This window comes from Vanacampus margaritifer, chromosome 6, assembly GCF_051991255.1.
Source record: "Vanacampus margaritifer isolate UIUO_Vmar chromosome 6, RoL_Vmar_1.0, whole genome shotgun sequence".
Lineage (NCBI taxonomy): Eukaryota > Metazoa > Chordata > Actinopteri > Syngnathiformes > Syngnathidae > Vanacampus > Vanacampus margaritifer.
This window is the reverse complement of record NC_135437.1, coordinates 22,137,411-22,157,664: the sequence shown is the minus strand read 5'-3', so window position 1 is coordinate 22,157,664 and position 20,254 is coordinate 22,137,411. Positions and strand designations below refer to the sequence as shown.

Here is a 20,254-nt window from a genome sequence, read left to right as displayed (position 1 = left end):
TCATTTGCCAAGAAGAAAAAGCAGCTTTATTTACTTGTGTCTTTATTGAATAAAATTATTCATTGTCATCTCAAGTTAACACATGCAGAACACTTTATGTAGTTTGTGGCTGGATGTGGAAGAACTACTTTCTATTGTAAACAGCGAGGCGCCACAAGCAATGTTTTTGGAAGAATAAACCTCCAAAGTGTGATTGACCCCATTCGCGTCCTCCATGATGGTCAATCTGTCAGCATTGAAGCATGAATAGCACAATGTGCTCCAAGGCAAATTAGTGGTAATACTGCTGAGTTAAGCAGTCAGAGGCACAATACAGAATATAAAAGCATTTGACGCCACAGTTTACAAAATATAAAATGATTGGGGGGGGTGGATGACAGCAGCAGATCTCAAGTGGTCTGTCCATCGCTCTCAACACTTAACATTCAACCCAAGTGTGTTTTTTTCCCAACATGTTGAAAATTATATTGCTTCTACTGTATTGTCAACATCATGGATTATGATTTGTAATATTTGGGAGCTTATTGGCATTTTAGCATGAGCATTTAGTTTAATTTTAGCATCTTAGCAGTACCATTTTTTTTTCTCAACATCAGTACCAAAACATTCTATCGGCTAAAAAAAAAGTTTATTTTGTCTACAAATCTATATAGTACTGTTTTTTCTTTTTTAAGACAAAAAAGGTTGTGCTTTACTTTAACTAGTTTCGGTGTCGACTGCTGGAACATCAGCTGATAAGACACGTCACAACTGTCAGTTTGACAGCTTCTGAGGAAGGCGGCTGTCGACACCGAAACTAGTCAAGGTAAAGAACAAGCTTTTTTTTGTCTTAAAAAAAAAAAAGACAAACCATATGACTGCATTCTGTTATCGTCGTTAGCAAAGAATGAGAAGTAGTTTCGGTTTGTAGTACAGTACTGTACTTACGTAAAACAAATTTAAGTTATAATAGGGTGACCGGATTTATTAAATTAAAAAATCGAGACACTAAAATGTAGCTGAAAATCAAATATACAATAAATTCTCACCAAGAACTATTTATAACACATTTAATCAGTAGTAGATCGCGGTGGTTGTGTTATTGCTTTAGCTAATGCTAAATGGCTGGCTGTGCCGTTTACCTTGCGCCGGTCCCGCACTGTAACGTTGGAAATATGCCGCTAGAAAAGCTCCGCTTGCCTTTGTATTCACTGGCGACCGCATCATTATGCTAGTATAACTACATTTCCCATGATTCTCAAACACAGAAGCAGGAAGTAGTTTAGATCCAGTATGTCGACAACACGCCTGTTAGTGATTCGATGTTAAACTTTAGAATAGTTCTATGAATCGCTATGACAACTGTTTGTGGTTGACCTACACGTGGCCCAAACAATTGGCTTATTGACAACAACAACAAACAAAAAAAAGATAAAACAATGAAGCCGGGCTGGCGAAATATGTCGGGACCGGGACACAAGTTTCAAAACGACAGCCATCCTGAGACAATCCTCGATAAAACGAGACGTCTGTCACCATAGGTTACAATAAAGAGAGTAGCTTTTAAGTAATTCGTTTCACTTAAATATTTACCTTTTGTACTCACTGTAGCTTAGCGGTGTCAGCATGATAATACATATTTTGCCTCTCTGACTCAAATCTTCTAAAGGCAACTCCTGTACAACAAACAATGTTTGCATTCAGTTTGCACATATTTTTTTTGCAAATAGTACAAACAAATTCTAAATGCTGTTTGAATTGCACATTCAGTGTACGGGTGATAGGAGAGTGCAACTCAGAGCGTGTACACTGTATAAGCAACATGTGTCTTAATAACAAGAAGCTGGGTGGAATTACAATTGACATTTCACACTTTGGAGACAAAGCTTTTCAAGAGAGCCCAAAAACGGCGTGGTTGGTCAACCATTACTATTGCCTCATTAACGAGCGCAAGCCACTTTTAACACCTTTCACACAAACCAATAGTATAGATTTTTTTAAAATTATTATTATTGAATGAAATTGATCAAATTGTGACATATGGGGTCAGACTCAAGGGATATAAATGTTGTATGTGTGTTGTATGTCACTGTTAATGTTGTTGTGGGTAAAGTGTCATACAGTCAAAAAATTATGTTGAAACAAATATACAAACCAACTTTGTATGTTTTTTTTATTCTTCCTTTAAAGAAAATCCATCCAGGATTTTTCTTATTCCCATTGAATATCTTTTTATACATCTACGACTGGTGTAAGGCATTTGTCAATTCGAAATACAATTCATTTTGTTAAAATTGTAATAAAATTTAAAAAAGCAAAATGTCTCCAAAGTATAAAATGGCACCTTTAAAAGAATGTATGAGGAGTATACGGGCACAACAGCACGCTATTGAAGCTCAGCGATTGTTCTTTTTGGGTCTCGTAGATCCATTGCCTCACATTTTGAAAGCGATTCACGACTCCTCAGAACGCAGGTTCTGGAAGAGAACGTAAGAATACATATTACAGGCCGAACATAAACCCAACACAGCAGCCACATGCAACACCATTAATAACATTGATTTTGTCTTCATACAACATCATGATAAACTCTAAAAAAAACTAAGTACCACAAGATGTGATTGAAATTAAGACTTTGAATTTAAAAGTGACAGTGTGCAATAACGCCATCTAGTGGTGAACAAAAAATCCGTTCAATTGATAACACAGTATTGATTTCAATACTGACTATTTTTCTCACATTTGGTCTTCAGAAAAAACCCAAATGCTGACACCAAAGAAGATCCCTAATGACATCCATGATGGCATCCCCCCCCATCAGAGAGCTAATAAAATAACATGACGACAACGTCACTTGCACTGCGATCAAGAACCAACTGATCAATAAGATCAACTCCAGACTTTTTCTATTGTCATCATTTGTCTTGAAGTAACATGAGTATGGACACCACAAGTGTACTGACCTGCTGTCGTAAAGCCTGCATGGATTTGTATTGCATGTGGGCTAGCTTTTTTCGGACCCAGTCTGGTTCATCTGGGATGAGGGCCGCCACTATCACCTTGACTATGATGAGAACATGCTGCAAAAACATTTGAAAACAACCTGCACTCAGAAAAATGAATTAGGGAATATTTTATTTTTAAGCAAATTGATCTATTTCATTTTATTGAAATTATACTTATTTATTTTAGAATGTATTAGACTCCTTAAAATCAGCATTAATCTGTGAATTTGTATGAATATAATTAAAAAATGGCAAAGTGTGGATTAGCCAAGATTAGTTAAAATTAATGAAATTGTGCTACAGTTTTTCTCCATAGGTTTGGCACATTTCTTGAAACTGAGATGACATTTTCAAAATACCATGGACAAATCCCAAAGCCACCTTACAATTGGTGCCAACTGAATGGCATTTCTCATTGCTTTTATCAAATTGCCAATGTCTTAGTACATGTCTCAATTGTCTCAGTGGATCTGTGCAAATAAATGGTTGTGTACATTTAGCCTACAGTTAGCACAATGTGCACACAGTTAGCACATTTTCCAAATGAATAGATCTTGCTGATGGAATTGGATGAGTTGTTTTTCAGTCTAATGCCTGTCCTCTCCGAAACATGTCAGTGTGTAAGTCATAATATGCAAAATCTTCAGTTCAATTGTCAAAATTAGTCCAGCATATCACAAGGGAATGTTGTGGAGGATGGGTGAAACATTCACGCGTTTTTTTTTTTCTTTGCTGCATTGCAAGGGAAAATATCCGCCGCAACGTGGATGAAAACCTTTGGCCAAACAGAGAGCAGCCTTTGGCTGGTCAAGAAAATGAGGGGGAAGTTGACGAGTGTGACTGCACAGTAAATTTGACTCTTATTTAGAGTAAATTTGACTTTAGTTTAGAGTAATATTTACACTTGGAAGAAAGTAAAATAAAGAATTAAAAAAATAAATAAAAGTCATTCAAGGGTATAACTCATACATCTGTCATTGTTTATTCAAAATACCATGGGTTTATTAGTATTATTATTATTATTACATAGTTTATTGGCCTGTTTTGTATTTCAAATTTGATATGTAACTCAAATACATTCTTTTTAAGAATATGTCTGCCCTGAAACAATTCTGAGAGTGCGCAGGTAAGTCATGTGTGTGTCATTGTGTGAGAATCCCTCATACCTCAGCCATGACGGCAATCAGCATGATCTCGTCGCTGCTCATCTGGCCCTCGTGACGCATCCTTTGCAATTGTGGCGACAACGTCAGCAGCCAGCAGTTAGACACGACCGCGACAAAACTCAAGATCTCAAATGCGATCTGGAGGACGAGAAAAAATGACACCAGTTAACTAGTCACAAACGCGTCCGCGGCGTTATAGTGCTGACCTGCCATACGCCCATGTTGGCCGCGGGGGCACAGAACGGCTTGCGGAAGAGTTTACAGATCTTGTAGGCGTCGGAGCGGATCTCCATTACGTTGTTGATGAGCAGCAGCACGGCCGTCAGCGGGTAAACGCACGAGAAAAGACTCAGATAGCCAAACTGCACCAGGAGCTCAATGTACTCTGCGAAAAGGCCCTGGTGGAAAACAGGAAGTTGCCACCTTATTGTTTTCTTATACATGAGGTTCCCTTTCAGTAGTCTGTGCCTCACCGTTTTTAAATAAATAATAATGCCAACATAATAAAACAAAAAAAAAAGTATACTCACAGGGAACACTGGCAGAGTGATTTGATTCCTAAATTTGTCCTCTTCCGGGTCATCTTCAGTCTCTCTCCTGTGGGGGGCGCTAACAAAGTGGTCCACAAGGAAAGGGATCACCACTTCTGTCACCTGGTTCACCAACTGGGTCACGATCAGCAAAGAGGCCAGGCGCTGCACATTGAAAGAAATGATACATGTGACTAGATTTGTTTTTTTATTTGTTCACTTTTATAAAAAAAAAAATTCCAGAAAGGCTTTTCATTTGTTGTACATATGTGGCTGGTGAGAGTAGTGATGTGGAGGTCGGCTGTCACCTTACGAAGCAACGGCACATCCTGCTTGACAAATGCAATGTGGAAGAGGACTGCAAAGTAGTTGAAAAATGTGAACTAATAAAAAGAGGAAGAAAAGCAGCGGAGTCATCAGACAGTTGGATGATGTAATTATGGCCGTGAAAAAGGGGGGAAACTCACCACCAACACTTTGGCTGTCAGGTGGTTCTGGAAGGCAGACTCTTCTCTGTGGTTCTCTGAAAGCACACAGGTTCAATAAGCTAATGGTGGGTAACAATATCCAAACATCACCATACAATAGTATCATGATATAAACCTTACGATATGACAATCATCACAATATTTTGGGGAATACTGAAAAAAAAAAAAAAAAAAGATCATATTGAAAAACACAATACATAATAACAGCAGTGACAAACCAAAACAAAAAAAAAAAGCTTGGCCAGTCATTTGATTGTCATGTGCTCCTATTGCCGCAAAGCATCATGGTCTATGTAATTCACAATGCTGTGTTTGGCAAAAACATGTCACAAAAAACATGTGGCACAAATAACCATAGCAGTAAGTCCAGTTAGCTAACTAGTGATGGACAAATGAAGCACTTAAAAGCATTTGTGCTTTAACCATTCATATTATTCCCTCTGACAATAAAGCATAGCCTACCAACAAATCGGTGGTCCAGCAAATAAATTGCCCTTTAAGGGTGATTTTGGTGGTGGGTGGTGATCAGGGTTGGGAGGGTTACTTTTAAAATGTAATCCATTATAGTTACAAGTTATCTGCTCAGAAATGTAGTTAGTAACATAATCCAAGTACCAAAATATTAAAGTAATGTAACCGGATTACTTTTGGATTACTCCAATATTGAGTATGCTCATGAAGACAAAATAAAAATAAATATCACCACATTATATATTCGATACAATGAACCCCTGATATTTGCGCGTGATAGGGATTTGCAGCCTACAAATAGGAAAAAATCCTAGTGTAATTAAAAAGCATGTAGGCTATTTATTGATTGATTGATTAAAGGCATATAGTTTTCAAACTGTCACTGAAAGCAACCACACCTCACAGACAGACAGACAGACAGACAGACAGACAGACAGACAGACAGACAGACAGATAGATAGATAGATAGATAGATAGATAGATAGATAGATAGATAGATAGATAGATAGATAGATAGATAGATAGATAGATGCCAATAAGGATGACGATGTGTGACTGCAAAATGAACTTTTATCCCAGTCACAAGTTTAGCCGTGTATATGTTGTGTATGATGTTTAAATTGGTGGGAGGAAGATTTGTTTGGAAGGTGTAACTCACATTATGGTTGTAGGCTAGCGGGCTAGCTAGCAAGAAGCTACAGCGTGTAGCATGCCGCTGGACTCTTAGCTCAAACTTTCACTCGGAGTAAGTTCCAGTTGATTACCGGTCGCCATTTTTTCCTCCCGTCCGTGAAGCTTTTTCAAACTGCCCGCGTGTGGAGGACACGACTAGTCAGTTCGTTCGTTCCCACCTCCCCCACATGTAGCAACTGTCCCTCTCGCTCTGTCCTTCTCTCTCTCTCTCTCTCTCTCTCTCTCTCTCAGAAATTGTAATCCCCATTTTTAATAAATGTACTTGTAATCTGATTACATGTTTTTTCCTGTAACTGTAATGGAATACAGTTACTTTTTTTTTTTGCAATCTGATTACGTAACTTTACGCATTACATGTACTCCGTTTCTCCCCAAGCCTGGTGGTGATGGACAAATGAAGCTTCATAAAGCACTTGTGATATTTTTTGACTCCTCTAGATGGCACTCTTGGTTTAAAGATGCAGTGGAAGTGTAAACAATTTCCATTGCACATGCCTTTATCTTTAAATCTAGAGCACCACCTAGAGGAGTAAAAAAATATTGCAAGTGCTTCATTAAGCTTCATTTTCCCATCAGGTAACATTAACCTCAACGTACACAAATGGCCTACAATGATAATCACTAATAACACTTAATATTGAGGCACGCACACTTTGTGAATGGAGTTAATTTATGAAGGAATTCAAATGTGTTATCTTTATCTTCATCTGGCCCTTCGCGTGGGTCTTAAACGTGAGTGTCCAAAACATGCCTAATTAAAATTAACCTGCAATAAAAACTAACCACCAGGGGGTGCTGGAACTGCAAAAATGGAATACAGCCTCTCCTTTTTAACAGATGTGCTGCTTTTAAGGTCATGACAACAATGTGTGCAATTTCAATATCATGATATTGCCGTTATCGCTACATATCCCCACTGAACAACATTAACGTTCGGTCTGGACATCTCCTTTTCTTTTGAAAAATTGTCACTAGAAGGCTAGATAAATACAGTTCTAAAAGTCTTGGGGCTCACTCACCAAATTCAGTCAGCGACTGGGCCACTGTTTTATATAGAGTAGCCAGCACATTCGTGTAGACAATGTGAAGCACAGAAGGTGCGTAGAGCAACGTCTGCGACACCACCGAGTCCCATTCCTCGTGTAGCCACATCACTTGGCTCTCGGCCCAGTAGAAACAAAGCATACCGAGGATCACCATCCCTGCACACACGTGCAACGACAGTGATTAAGAATAGCTCATTTGTCCTAAATGAGCCATACATTCCCTTTTAAGGCATTGACGTACACTAGCTAAGAAAACATAAACAAATGACAGAATAATTCATAGACAAACATTTTAAAAAAAATGTTCAACCCAGTCAGGCATACCCAGAAAGAGTCCCACCACCGGGATGGAGACCAGTGCCATCCGCAGTTCCCTCTGCCATTCGGGAAACTGTGGCTCCATACGACCAGTGATGGGGTTCAACCCAAGATGGCCGTTGAAAGCGGGCCGAGGTTCGGCAAAGCGGTCGGCGAGATGAAGGGTCCCCCAGCGGTAGGACGTGGAGGAGCTGCGACGCTTCCACAGCTCCATGAAGACGGTGGACCACAGCATGCTGAACACAGCCTGGATCATGTGACCACTGACGGTGAGTCCGGAGTCCGCTTCGTGGAGCTCAGCCTGTGAGCCGACCACTGCCTCCACCGCTTCCTTCTGCACCTCACCTGGGAACAACGGTCCCAAACCCATACATTACCTATTGGCAAGATGTTTGGGACAGCAGAAATAATTGAAGAAATGACTGTCCTTCAGTCCTATTTTATAAATACTCAGCTTATGATTTGAAGATACTAACATGTTTATAAAAATGGCTTTAATAACATGCTTACAGCATTATGACCATTTGCAAAAGCTGTATCTACAAATGTTGTAATGAACAGTTTAAATTCACAGTAAAAGCGGTAGGTATTAACTCTTTCACTGCCAGACGTTTTCAGAAACGGGATGTCGCCAGTGCCAGCCGATTTAAGCATTTTGACTGATCTTTCAAGGTCCACAGAAAATGTTGTGTTTGGACTATGGAAACACACATACTACCAAATGAAAGATTGGACTCTCATCTTTCATCAGAAAGACTTTAGTTTATTTAGTTTATGATGATCATCGTCGTCATCAATGTGCTCTTTTAGCGTTGGTCAATGCCTTTCGTCTTGTAAGTGTAGAGCTGCTAGCAAACGGGGCGCCATTCTCCGTGTGCTCCTCCTCGGCCATCTAGCTCTCCCCCCCATGTCTCCTACTGCCGCGTCAATGCTTTCCAACCACGGAGTCATCATCATCATCGATGATGATCATCGTCGTCATCAATGTGCTCTTTATCGTTGGTCGATGCTTTTCGAATTTGAAAAAAAAACGGCTCGGGCGTGAGCTGCCGCAACCGGTCGCCATTTTTCCTTTGTCTAACATTCTCATCTCCTGCTCGACGCTCTAGCTCCGCCTCTACTGACGCCCACCTGATCTTGTCAAAAGAGAGTCATCGCTGCCCTCTAGGGGCCAAAAATAGTCATTAGGCTCAAAAAACCTGATTGAAATTTTCACCACATCTCTGGAAGGCTTGCCGGCACCCGTTTCAAAAAAAAATAAAAATAAAAATTGGATAACGTCTTTAGACGTCATTGGCAGCGCTCCGTAGGTTTTTACTTGACGTCTTTAAACGTCAGTGGCAGCGAAATTAACAATACTGTACATATTTTATTGTAGTACTGTACTAAAATTGGACCACACCTTATAGTAAGAATTGGTTCCATCCCCCCCAAAAAAAATATATATATATAAAAAAGAAAAAGAAAAAAAAGAAAAAAGAGAGAGCAATGATGATGACATGTCAAATCGGTAAAATTACCGAATGAACAGTATTGAGCTGTATGAAATGTGATATAAATCAGTGATTCTATTTTATTATTGTTTAAAAAAAAAAACTAGATAAGCCCTATGTACTGGTAAACGTTTAAAGAATGTGAAATATTTTGGTTTCTCATTAAGCCCCGCCCTCCAACAACATTCCTAATTTTAAAAGCAAGGTCATGCTACAAAATTATGCTTGAAATCATTTGGAGGGGAGGAGAGAATTTTTTTTAATGTCCCATTTATTTAAAATTGTATTTCGGCCATTTAAAAGTAATTATATATATATTAAATATATATATATTTTTTTATTTACTTTTCTTTTTCTGAAAACTACGTAAACACTACTCTCTATAAAATCTCCAGGCCAATTTTAGGTGCCTAAATTAGCGCTAAGAATAACGCTAAACAAAAATGTTGCACATACTTGAGAAGAATGTGATGGAAAGGCCCAGTAGAGCTGGTGGCAGCAGAGACCAAGTGTAGAAATCCAGGAAGCTGAAGTAGAATCCCACTGTGCTCCCAAAATACGCATTGACTGAATCTGATGGCGAAGTAAAAAAAAAGAAGATACGCAATACATATGGACACTGATTTAGCCGATATAAGTCAATCATGCGATTCAGGATAACGGGTCCTGGTGACTTCACTGTGGGGACACTCAAGCATCAGTCACAATATTAGGTCACCAAACACCACTCAAACACCTTTAATTAAAGATTCGTGTTCGTCATGCACATGCACCTACCCAGTGGTTGTGACAGCTGATTCCCAGCGTACCAGGATTTACTGAGCGCTTTCAGTTTTGCCTTGTCATGAAGAGGGAACGTGTCCGCAATAACGCCGGCGGCGGTCAACTTCTGCCCTGCAAAATCACTCAGGATTGTTGTCATCAAGACAACACATGGAGTGAAGGTCCGGAGACATGCAGGAGCCAAGCCCAATAGCATGACATAGAGTATATAGCAGGGGTGCTCAAGTTTGGTCCTCGAGAGCCCCTATCCAGGCTGTTTTCCATGTTTCTCTCCACTAACACACCTGATTCATGATCAAGATCGTTATCAGGCTTCTGCAAAGCTTGCTGATGAGCTGATCATTAGATTCAGCTGTGCTGCGGGAGGGACTCTCGAGGACCGAACTTGAGCACCCCTGGTATATCGTAACATACACATATTGAGTGAAATGCTGAGGGAAGCATTTTCATGATTGAAAGTGAGAAGCCAAAAACAGCTGAGATCAGCGGTTCGTAGATGTGCATGTTACAGCTGGATACCGGCTGAAATTTGACAACAATAACATATAGGGGTGTGCCCAAAAACAGATTCTCATAAGAATTGGGATTCTCATTTAGTATGATTCGGAATCGATTTTAAATGTCCCAAGATCGATTTTATTTAAATTATTTTATACTGTCTTGCCTTTGTTTGTGTGTGCCTTTATTGGGAGCGCTGTTCATGTTGTACTCGATTTGGCCACTGAGGGACAGTGTGGTTCCACGCGGTCTAATACACTGTTAAGTTGTAGCCACATTAGAGAGTAGAAGGAAAAAGTCACGATCAAGTTATTCCGATAAAAGATTTTTTTTTTTTTCAGCGTGGAGCCGTTCTTTTGAGTGATACAAGTGCTATGAGCAGCGCGCTAATTAGCATTAGTGAGTCAGACTGGAGTCGATCATTACAATTCCTTGCACATCTATAGATTGAAGCAAAAATCATTGTCAATCAAATCATTTTGAATCAAAAAATCGTTCTTAATTGAAAATCGATTCTGAATCGAATCGTACACCCCAACATCGGTCTACGTATATAGAACTTTTTAACCTAATTCCGGTTACTTAATTCTGTCTGTTAGCGAGAGCCACTGCATCGTGATAACTTACATTGATGTTTCTGCATTTGGCAATTTATTATTATATTATATTATTAGTATGGGATTTTTTTTAATGGGCTTTAGGTGAACTGATGAATACACACACGCTCGCACGCACGCACGCACACACACACACACACACACACGCACATACACACACTCACCCACATACAAAAAAATATATATATATATATATATATATATATATATGTGTGTGTATATGTATATATATATGTATATATATTTAAAAAAAAAAAAAAAAACATTTATTAAATTTTTTAAATTGATTTGTTTGTTTGTTTTTTTTAAAAAAGGAGAGCAATGATGATGTCAAATCGAATGAACAATACTGAGCTCTCCTGAAAAAAAAAAAAAAAAAAAAAGGAATCGAATCATGAGACATTCAAAGATTCTGACCCCTAATAACATACCTGTCACTACAGTTAAAAACTTGCGGTGGTATGCTATATAAACTAGCCAACAATATTTATTTTACCGTGTAAAGTTGTGTTAGCTAGTTCTGTGTTGCAGTCGACACACATCACTCAAAATCCTATTTAATCTCTAATATCTCTCATGTAGACTCACAGATGTTGTCTCGGTGCTGTAAGGTGTACTTGTCATCCAGACCAGGTATCCTCACATCCCTCTGCGCGCGCAGACCCTCCAGCTCATACTTGATGATGTACTGTCTTTCAGCCAACGTCAAGAACATCTCCATGTTGTCTGTCAAACAATGGATGTAAAAGGCCTGTTAGACAATATGCAAAAAAAAAATCATATAGTGAACTGTAATTGTGAAAAATTCTATTATGCTGAAAATATGTCTTCCTGCTCTCAAGTTATAAAGTCATGTCCATAAAAAAAGAGAAGCAACTATAAAAACCTCAAGAATACCTGTAAATCTTTGACATTTGATTGAAAGACTCCACATGCTTCAAATAGGAATCAATAATCAAGAATAATAAATTTCCTTCTAATCCACTTACATTTGTTTACCTAATAAAAAGGAAGTCAAGTCAAAAATGTTCTTTACAATAATACAGTATGTTCTAAAGAGCCCATACACTCATGCAAACCCGGCATTCTGATAGATATTGCATATGTGAATTATGAATTAAGCAACAAAGTCCACCAATTTTTATCCATTTCAGGGGGCGGCCATTTTGCCACTTGCTTGAAACTGAACTGAAAATGACATCAGAGCTGCTCAGGGCTCAGGTAACGAGTAACGACCAATCACGGCTCACTTTTTTTTTTTTTTGAGTTTTGTCATGTGACACTCACAAGCTGAAGCTGAGTCGTGATTGTTCATTACCTGAACCCAGGGTAACTTGGACTCATTTTCAGTCCTTGAGTTTCAGAACTCAGAACTCAGACCGGCCCACTTTAGTTCACATTGTAATGAATAAACACAATTTTACAGTTTGTGTATCAATGTCAAATAGATGAGCATTCCCTCGATATTCATATAGCATTTGATCAAAAATGTAATTAACAATTGAATGCTCTTACAAGAGCGCGGTCTTTGTTTATTTGAACAAGTATGAATTGAACATAAAATGGGCAAAAAAAAAAGACAAAAAAACAAAACAATAAGCAAATGTACATTAAATTTTACACTTACCAAATGAAGTTACACCAGATTAAGGCGGCTAACACTGTACTTCCTATTAGTACTCTTATTTTGAAATGTGTTCTCACCACTTCTGGTGCACTACTGGCTGGCTGGCGCTAACTTGGAGAGCAACGGTAATCGTAGGAGGCTTTCCCGTCCTGCTTTGTTGCTGTTACTAGCAAGTAAGTGCTTGTGTTTTGCCTCTTTTATGTGTTATTTTTCTACAGACAAGGTTTAGTATAGTTATATTGTTTATTGTTTCTATTCGGGGATCAAAGCTTTGCTACTTTTGATATTAAATTATTGTAACTCGGTGACACACTTGGTAACAAAGGCCGGCGGTCAGTGCTACTGTATATAAGATAATGGCCTGTCTGGGTGATTAACAATGAGACTTAATATTAGATGACGTGGATTTTCTTTATTTACGGGCTCATTTCAAACCGAATGTGTGGGCTGCTGCCGGAAATATAGGGCGTCCCTCCAGATGGCCCAGCCTGCCTGAGCCCTAAGTGGCAAAATGGCCGCCCCCTGATATGGATAAAAATGGGTGGATTTGTCTGCTTAATTCATATTCCACAAATGCAATATTAATCAGAATACCGCATTTCGACTGGCGGGGCCACATAGAGCATATTTGTGTCTTTTTCAACCAGGTTTACCTGAGTGTCTAAAGTTGTCTCTGTCATCGTACGAGAAGGTTTCCATTTCCCCGGTGTTATACATCTTACACAGACCGAACTCCTCGGTGGCTTGTAGCAATGTGCACCGCGAGGCAGAGATCATGATGATGTCACCAGTGGCATCTTCGCCTGGATGGGCCAGCAGCGCTGCACCTGGGAGGGTTGAAGAGTTATCCGCACTCTCATTTTCAAATGTATGCCTCCATACACATCAAATGTGTGCTAATGCTGGTAGTTCATATGCTATACTGAAATTGAAGTAAATATAATGCAATATTTTGTAGGATGATAAGAGCTAGTTCCTTTAACTCAATCCAGGGCAACATGCTAACTTGCTAACTCTTTGTTATTCAAACTGAGATCAAACTTCAGGAGGTCATCAAGAGTTTCATTTTATGCCGATTATTTGTATATGTATTTCCTTCCACCTCACCTCCATCTTTCTGAGGAGCTCCAATCAGTCTGATGAGCCACCTTTTGGTCTCCGGACGGACCTTCTCACCAAGTTTCACCAGAACCAGTGGCTCAATCCGCTCTGACACACAACAAGGGCAGCTGACCTTTGTCCATCCCGGCCCCGTTGCGGCAGTGGCCGCGGCCTTACCACTTGGCGACTTCTCAAGGGGCTCCTCCGAGATGTTTCCTCCACCTTCGTCACATCCTGTCTTACTCATGATGGCACTGAGAAGAAAAAGGTGTGTGGGGTGTGTGGGGAGGGGGGGAGCATACCAGATTGTTTCATTCACAAAATTGCTTGATTTACAAATCACATTTTAAAAGAACCAATGAGAACTGTTTGGAAGTAAGAAAACAATAACAACAACAATAATAATCATCATCATCATAATTAACTCATTTACTGCCATTGACGGCTATAGACGTCAAAAATTCATTTGAACTATTTCTATTAGTTTAACATTTTTTTCCACTTTTGTTAACAAGAGTATGAAAACCTAGAAAAAAATGTATTGTACATTTGGAACAGATATAACATTTGTGATTACTCTTGAGTTAACTAGTGAAGTCATGTGATTAATTACAATTACAAAAATGTAATCGCCTGATGCCCCCTAATTAAAAAAGAAGAAAAAAAATATTATTAAAAAAATTAGGGGCATCAGACGATTTTTTTTTTTTTTATTGTAATTAATCGCATGACTTCAATAGTTAACCCAAATTGTATATCTGTTCTAAATGTAAAAAAAAAAGTCCTATGTTTTCATACTCTTGTTAACTAAAGTGGGAAAAAATGGGAAACTAATAGCAATAGTTCAAATTATTTTTTTACGTCTATAGCCGTCAATGGCAGTTAATGAGTTAAAAAATTTATTTATTTATTTATTATGCCTGATGCCCCTAATTAAAAAAGAAAAAAAAAATTATTAAAAAAATTAGGGGCATCAGACGATTTTTTTTTTAATTGTTATTAATCGCATGACTTCAATAGTTAACCCAAATTGTATATCTGTTCTAAATGTAAAAAAAAATGTCCTATGTTTTCATACTCTTGTTAACTAAAGTGGAAAAAAATGGGAAACTAATAGCAATAGTTCAAATGAATTTTTTTACGTCTATAGCCGTCAATGGCATTTAATGAGTTAAAAAAATATATTTTTTTATTTATTATTATTGTGTATTTTCTCATGTATTTTTTCAGAGGAGAGAAAGAGAGAAAAATTACGTAATAAAAAGCATTGTGTTAGGATTCAGTTTTGCAATTCAGTTGTTTTTTTTTGCATTTTGTGTACAATATTACATTAGAATTGCCGAATGGGAAAAGCTGGAGCGTCTGCCGAGATTTGTGACTTTCTCCTACCACATGCATTGTCTGCTGGAATCTGAAGCCAGACGAAGATTTCTGGCTATTTTCTTTGTTTTCAGCAAGACGCAAGAACTGAGAGTGGAAAAAAAAAGAACGTTGGGACTTTGTGTTGTTTATTAGTGTGACTTTGCTCAACGGAATGTCTGTTAAAAATGAAAAATAAAAATCTGGGCATGTGACTTTCTGTTTGGTCATAGTCTTATGACCAACAAATGAATGTCCATTGTTTATAAAAAATTGTTGATTTTTAAAACCTCAATGCTATAGACTAGAATCAGAGTATGGCCCATATTAAAACAATCATTAACTCATTGACTGCCATTGACGGCTATTGACGTCAAAAAATTATTTGAGCTATTTCTGTTAGTTTAACATTTATTCCACTTTTGTTAACAAGAGTATGAATACCTAGGATATAACATTTAAGATTTATCATGAGTTAACTATTGAAGTTATGCGATTAATTACAATAAAAAATTTAAATCGCCTTGACGTGATTAAAAAAAGAAAAGATTATAAAAATATTAGCAGCGTGGGGCGATTAATTTTTTTATTGTAATGAATTGTATGACTTCACGAGTTAACTCGCGATTAATTAATCACAAATTTTATATCTGTTCTAAATGTACAATTAAAAAAAGGTTTTCATACTCTTGTTAACAAAAATGTAAAAAAAATAAAATAAAATTAACCAATAGAAATAGTTCAAATGAATATTTGACGTCTTTAACCGTCAATGACAGTAAATGAGTTCATTCACACTCAAATTCAAATTTACCTAAAGGGTCTTGAGTTACCCTAACAAGCATGTTTGGAATCGCCTCAACTACCCACCGCCCTCCTAAATCTTTGATTTAAAGATGTGCCAGTAGTTCTCAATAGGGTAGAGATTAGGGGAGGATGGGGGGACCACACCAGTTTCCCAAATTGGCCTCTAAGTCCCAAGACTTGAGAAAAATCAAAATAGAACAACAAAATAATAAGAGAAAAAAATATGACATGAAATGCTCATCGTTTGAATTGCAATGTCAGACTTTACCCAGTTAAACATGGAAACCAAAATATTAGCCCCCACTCATTATGATGCAGTGCAGTTTAACCAAAAATAACACGTGCCATTATACTTATTAATACCACTCGTTTTTATTTATCTAAAGGCAGATCATTTATAAATTATTTAAAAAAATATTTGGGATGAAAATCACAGGTCAACATTAAGGTCATGGGTGAGCTGAAGCTTATGCCAACTGTGTTTTGGAGAAAAACAAGTTACACCCCGCACTGGTCGTTAGCCAGTTGCAAGACACGCATGTACAATTTTGAGTTTTTATTGAACCTATCAAGCATATTTTTAAGATATGAAATAATTAGGAGGAGAGGAGGGGGACCAAAATTGGCATACGTTGCCTCGTAAGAGAGAACTATATATATGATCGCATTATCGATGCAGTATTTTGTCTCACTTGCAGTAGTTATGGTTTATTGATGAGCTTGGCCTAAAAGGCGTAAATAGCAGCACAAAAATGCAGATGTGTACCACTGCAACAACTGCAGTAATAAACAGAAACGCAAATTTAGACATTATCCCTCTACTTATCTCTATAAAGAGAGGGTTGTTGTTATCGCCCCGGAGCTAAATTGGATTTAGATTATGCAAGGGTACCAAATGAGCTGTCCTGTTAGTTAGTTTATTACATAATAATAACAACACAACACAGCTTAGGGATTTTATTGTGATGTTGCATGTGCAGCGCTATACATTTACAGACAGGAAGTTGTTTTTGTAGACCTATCAAACTGTAATGACATACTGACAGGCCAAGAAAGGGCGGTCAGTAGCAGATTGCAGTCGCCGTGCCTTCAGCCTGAGCTACGATTATACGGACAGCCAGGAGGAAGAGAAAGTGACGTGAAGAGGATGAATTAGGAAATACAACACCTGGCAGGGCCTGGATGATGGCGGCCGTTGGGTCTCCGGTCCTCCAGAAGGCCTCCAGCAGGCCCACCGCACCACACCCTCCCCCTCGCCTGTTGAGGAACATGAAGAAAGCTTCATCTAGTCAGCTTTGTTGAAAAGGCAGCAGAAATAACTGCCGATGACTCTGCGCACACTTACTCAGCTTGCAGAGTCGTCACAGCGTTCTTGTGTGTGAGTGTGTGTGCATGTATGGCAAGAATGCAGAGGAACTTCCCTAGGCTGCAGGGTGTGGAGGCTCGTTTGGTTTATGTTCAGGCTCCTCCCTCCCTCAGGCCCGCTTGCCGCCTTACTGCTGCTCTTGTTGCAACCCTGGGTCCTACTGCTCCGCCTGTCTCTGACTGAGTGGTTACTCTCGCTCTCTCTCTCTTTTTTTTTTTTTTTTTTAAATGAAGGAAACTGCTATATTGAGATATTTTTTTTCCTGTCATTGGGTTTCGGGGTAAATTGAATGCATCAAAAGTACTAGTGGTATCGATACTTGGTATCGTATCGGTAACTATTCAAGGATTGAGTACTTATACTGGTATCGGACTGGGGGAAAAAAGTGATAAAGAACATACCTACTAGGGGTGGGAATCTTTGAATGTCTCACGATTCGATTTCGATTTTTGGGTGTGCAATTCGATTCAGAATCGATTAAGAGTGATTTTTTTTTTTCATTCCAAATGATTTGCTTGACAATGATTTTTGCTTCAATCTATAGATGTGCAAGGAATTGTAATGATTCACTCCAGTCTGACTCGCTAATGCTAATTTGCGCGCTACTCTTAACGCTCAAAAGAACGGCTTCACGCTGAAAAAAAAAAAACTTTTATCGGAATAACTTGATCGTGACTTTTTCCTTCTACTCTCTAATAGGGCTACAACTTAACAGTGTATTAGACCACACTGGAACCACACTGCCCCTAAGTGGCCAAATCGGGTACAACATGAACAGCTCTCCCAATAAAGGCACACACAAAACAAAGGGAAGACAGTATAAAATAATTTAAATAACGATTTTGGGACATTTAAAATAGATTCTGAAACGTACTAGATGAGAATCGCGATTCTTACGAGAATCGATTTTTTTGGCGCACCCTTAATAACTACTCTTTATTAATGTATATAAGAAATGTTGTTGGTACCTACCAGGAAAAGCCCTTCCACGTCTCCGGTAGGTGTGACATAGGAAATGTATTCATGTTTGTTGTCTCATAGTCAATCTCCATATCAAATTAAGGGGATCAACAAACCAATCAGAGTAAAGCTTATTTACACATTAAATAAAAATGAGAAATTGACCCATTTCAAGACTCGCAGTGTTTTTGAAAAAAAAAAAATGAATATCTTAAAAATAATTTCCAACACAAATTATCTCAAAGACCCAATAAAAGGACATCAAAGATTCTGATCTTAATAAATATCTAATCCACAGGTATCAAACCTGAGGACCAGATGATTTTAGATGGGTTTTGTAATCTCTGGTTATGCAAAGTAGTTGTCCTGGTGGCTGGTCTCAGACGATTTTGGAGGTAAACATTGACAAGGCGTGGCAGATTTAGGACTCAGGCGCAGAGATAGGAGTTTGCCGACAAGGCAGATGTTTACTAAACATAAAACTCGTCGTTTAGAGGGAAAACCAAAGGCTATAAAATGTTAAACTAAAGGCGCTCCAAAAGGGACGATGTCTAATCTACAAAATAATCTAACAAAGTCACTCCAAAACTAAAACTTTACTGTGGCAAAAAGTTACAAACAAAAGTTCACACAAAAGACAGGACAACAAGGCTGAGGACTATGACTGTGACTGGGCTAGAATGACTGACGAAAAAAAACTTTAGCACAAGACAGGGGAGACGCAGACCATTTAACACGTGAGGGTAATGGGAAACAGGTGCAAGTGACCTGAAACGAAAGGAGAGTCCTATTTTTCAAAATAAAACAGGAAATGACAAGCCACTAAAAGCCCAGACGGACAACTTCACCGCGGTGTGACAAACATGCTGGATGTGACGTAATGAGCTGGTGGGGAGTGGTGGAGGGTGACGTCATGCTCGTGCCCGTGGACACGTGGTGTTGTGTTAGCGAATGTACGAAACAATTGGGATTGAAACGGAAAAAGCAAGAGGCCGGTTTCAAGCACAACCCAAACTTCAGATCAGATCACAAGAAAACTGAGCGCGCAAACTTGCACGTGTGGCACGCGCGAGTTTGACACGGGTTGCAGTTACACTTTAGGCCAGAGGTGGCAGTCTCCAGTAAAAAAAAAAAAAAAGAAAAAAAAAACAATTTCACAATTCACCTTTAACTTGGAACATGTTTCTTAATGTACCAAATACTGTACTCTATATTTTGTTTTAAAATGAAAAACATTACATGAAAAACAACAACAAATATTTCCAAAAAAGTCATTTTAGAGATGTCATTTTGATACAGAGACACAGCAATATTTTTCCTCACGGTTATTATACCATCAGAAACTAATATGTGAGAAATTAACAGAGATAGTATGAGGGAGAAAGATAAAACAGCCTATCTTAAGGTTTAAACAATAACAATAAAATGACTAGTATAAATTCTTATTGGCTGGTGATCAAAAACGTTCATTTAGAACCCTGGTGGCAAACACATTTGAAATAACCCCAGAATAATGCACTGCAGGTTCTCTCATGTCCAAGGGCGGAGCCATACATTCTTCAGTGGGGTGGCCTCTCGGGATGACACAGTAACAGCAGACAACAAAAAGAAGGGCTTTTTCGGAAAGTTATGCCACCTTTCCTTAACCTTTGTTGGATTACGTCATCATGTCAAGGAGAAATGAGAAGGTGCTTCCTTTCGAACCTTGGAAAGGACAAGACACTTTCACATGAATTCGACTCCACTTTTTCTAACCCACGTCATCGTGCGATGGCGAGTGTTGCTGATGTCTCTCGCTTGCGGACTTAACCTGCTAAAATATTAATAAAATGAAAATATACATGTACTAATTGTTTTTGGGGAGGTCCTATGATGATGTTTTTCATTGATTTTGGAATTTCTCAAATAAATAATGGAAACGTGGTTTTTTTTTGCTTTGAATTTGTA

At 38.4% G+C, this 20,254-nt stretch overlaps 1 protein-coding gene and 1 long non-coding RNA gene across 4 annotated transcripts; one reads left to right on the top strand and one right to left on the bottom strand.

Annotated features, from left to right (window-relative positions):
• Positions 1–25: 25 nt before the first annotated feature.
• On the bottom strand, positions 26–17,491 carry ano10b (anoctamin 10b). 2 transcript variants are annotated; one of them, XM_077567380.1, is made up of 17 exons: positions 17,327–17,491; positions 17,150–17,238; positions 13,993–14,069; positions 13,822–13,923; positions 13,368–13,541; positions 11,676–11,813; positions 9,967–10,083; positions 9,646–9,762; positions 7,703–8,041; positions 7,352–7,534; positions 5,148–5,203; positions 4,989–5,063; positions 4,681–4,845; positions 4,357–4,548; positions 4,151–4,288; positions 2,943–3,059; positions 26–2,456 (listed from the first exon to the last, which is right to left on the bottom strand). In XM_077567380.1, the coding sequence occupies exons 3-17, from the start codon at positions 14,060–14,062 to the stop codon at positions 2,433–2,435; spliced, it is 2,007 nt and encodes a 668-aa protein (XP_077423506.1). In that variant the 5' UTR covers positions 14,063–14,069; positions 17,150–17,238; positions 17,327–17,491; the 3' UTR covers positions 26–2,432. The 2 variants fall into 2 exon arrangements, with proteins under 2 accessions (XP_077423506.1, XP_077423505.1); XM_077567379.1 differs by having other exon boundaries at positions 13,822–14,069.
• Positions 12,820–15,363, top strand: LOC144053213 (uncharacterized). 2 transcript variants are annotated; one of them, XR_013294357.1, is made up of 3 exons: positions 12,820–12,887; positions 13,837–14,083; positions 15,150–15,363. It is a non-coding gene; the product is annotated as an uncharacterized LOC144053213 (long non-coding RNA). The 2 variants fall into 2 exon arrangements; XR_013294356.1 differs by having other exon boundaries at positions 13,441–14,083.
• Positions 17,492–20,254: the final 2,763 nt, after the last annotated feature.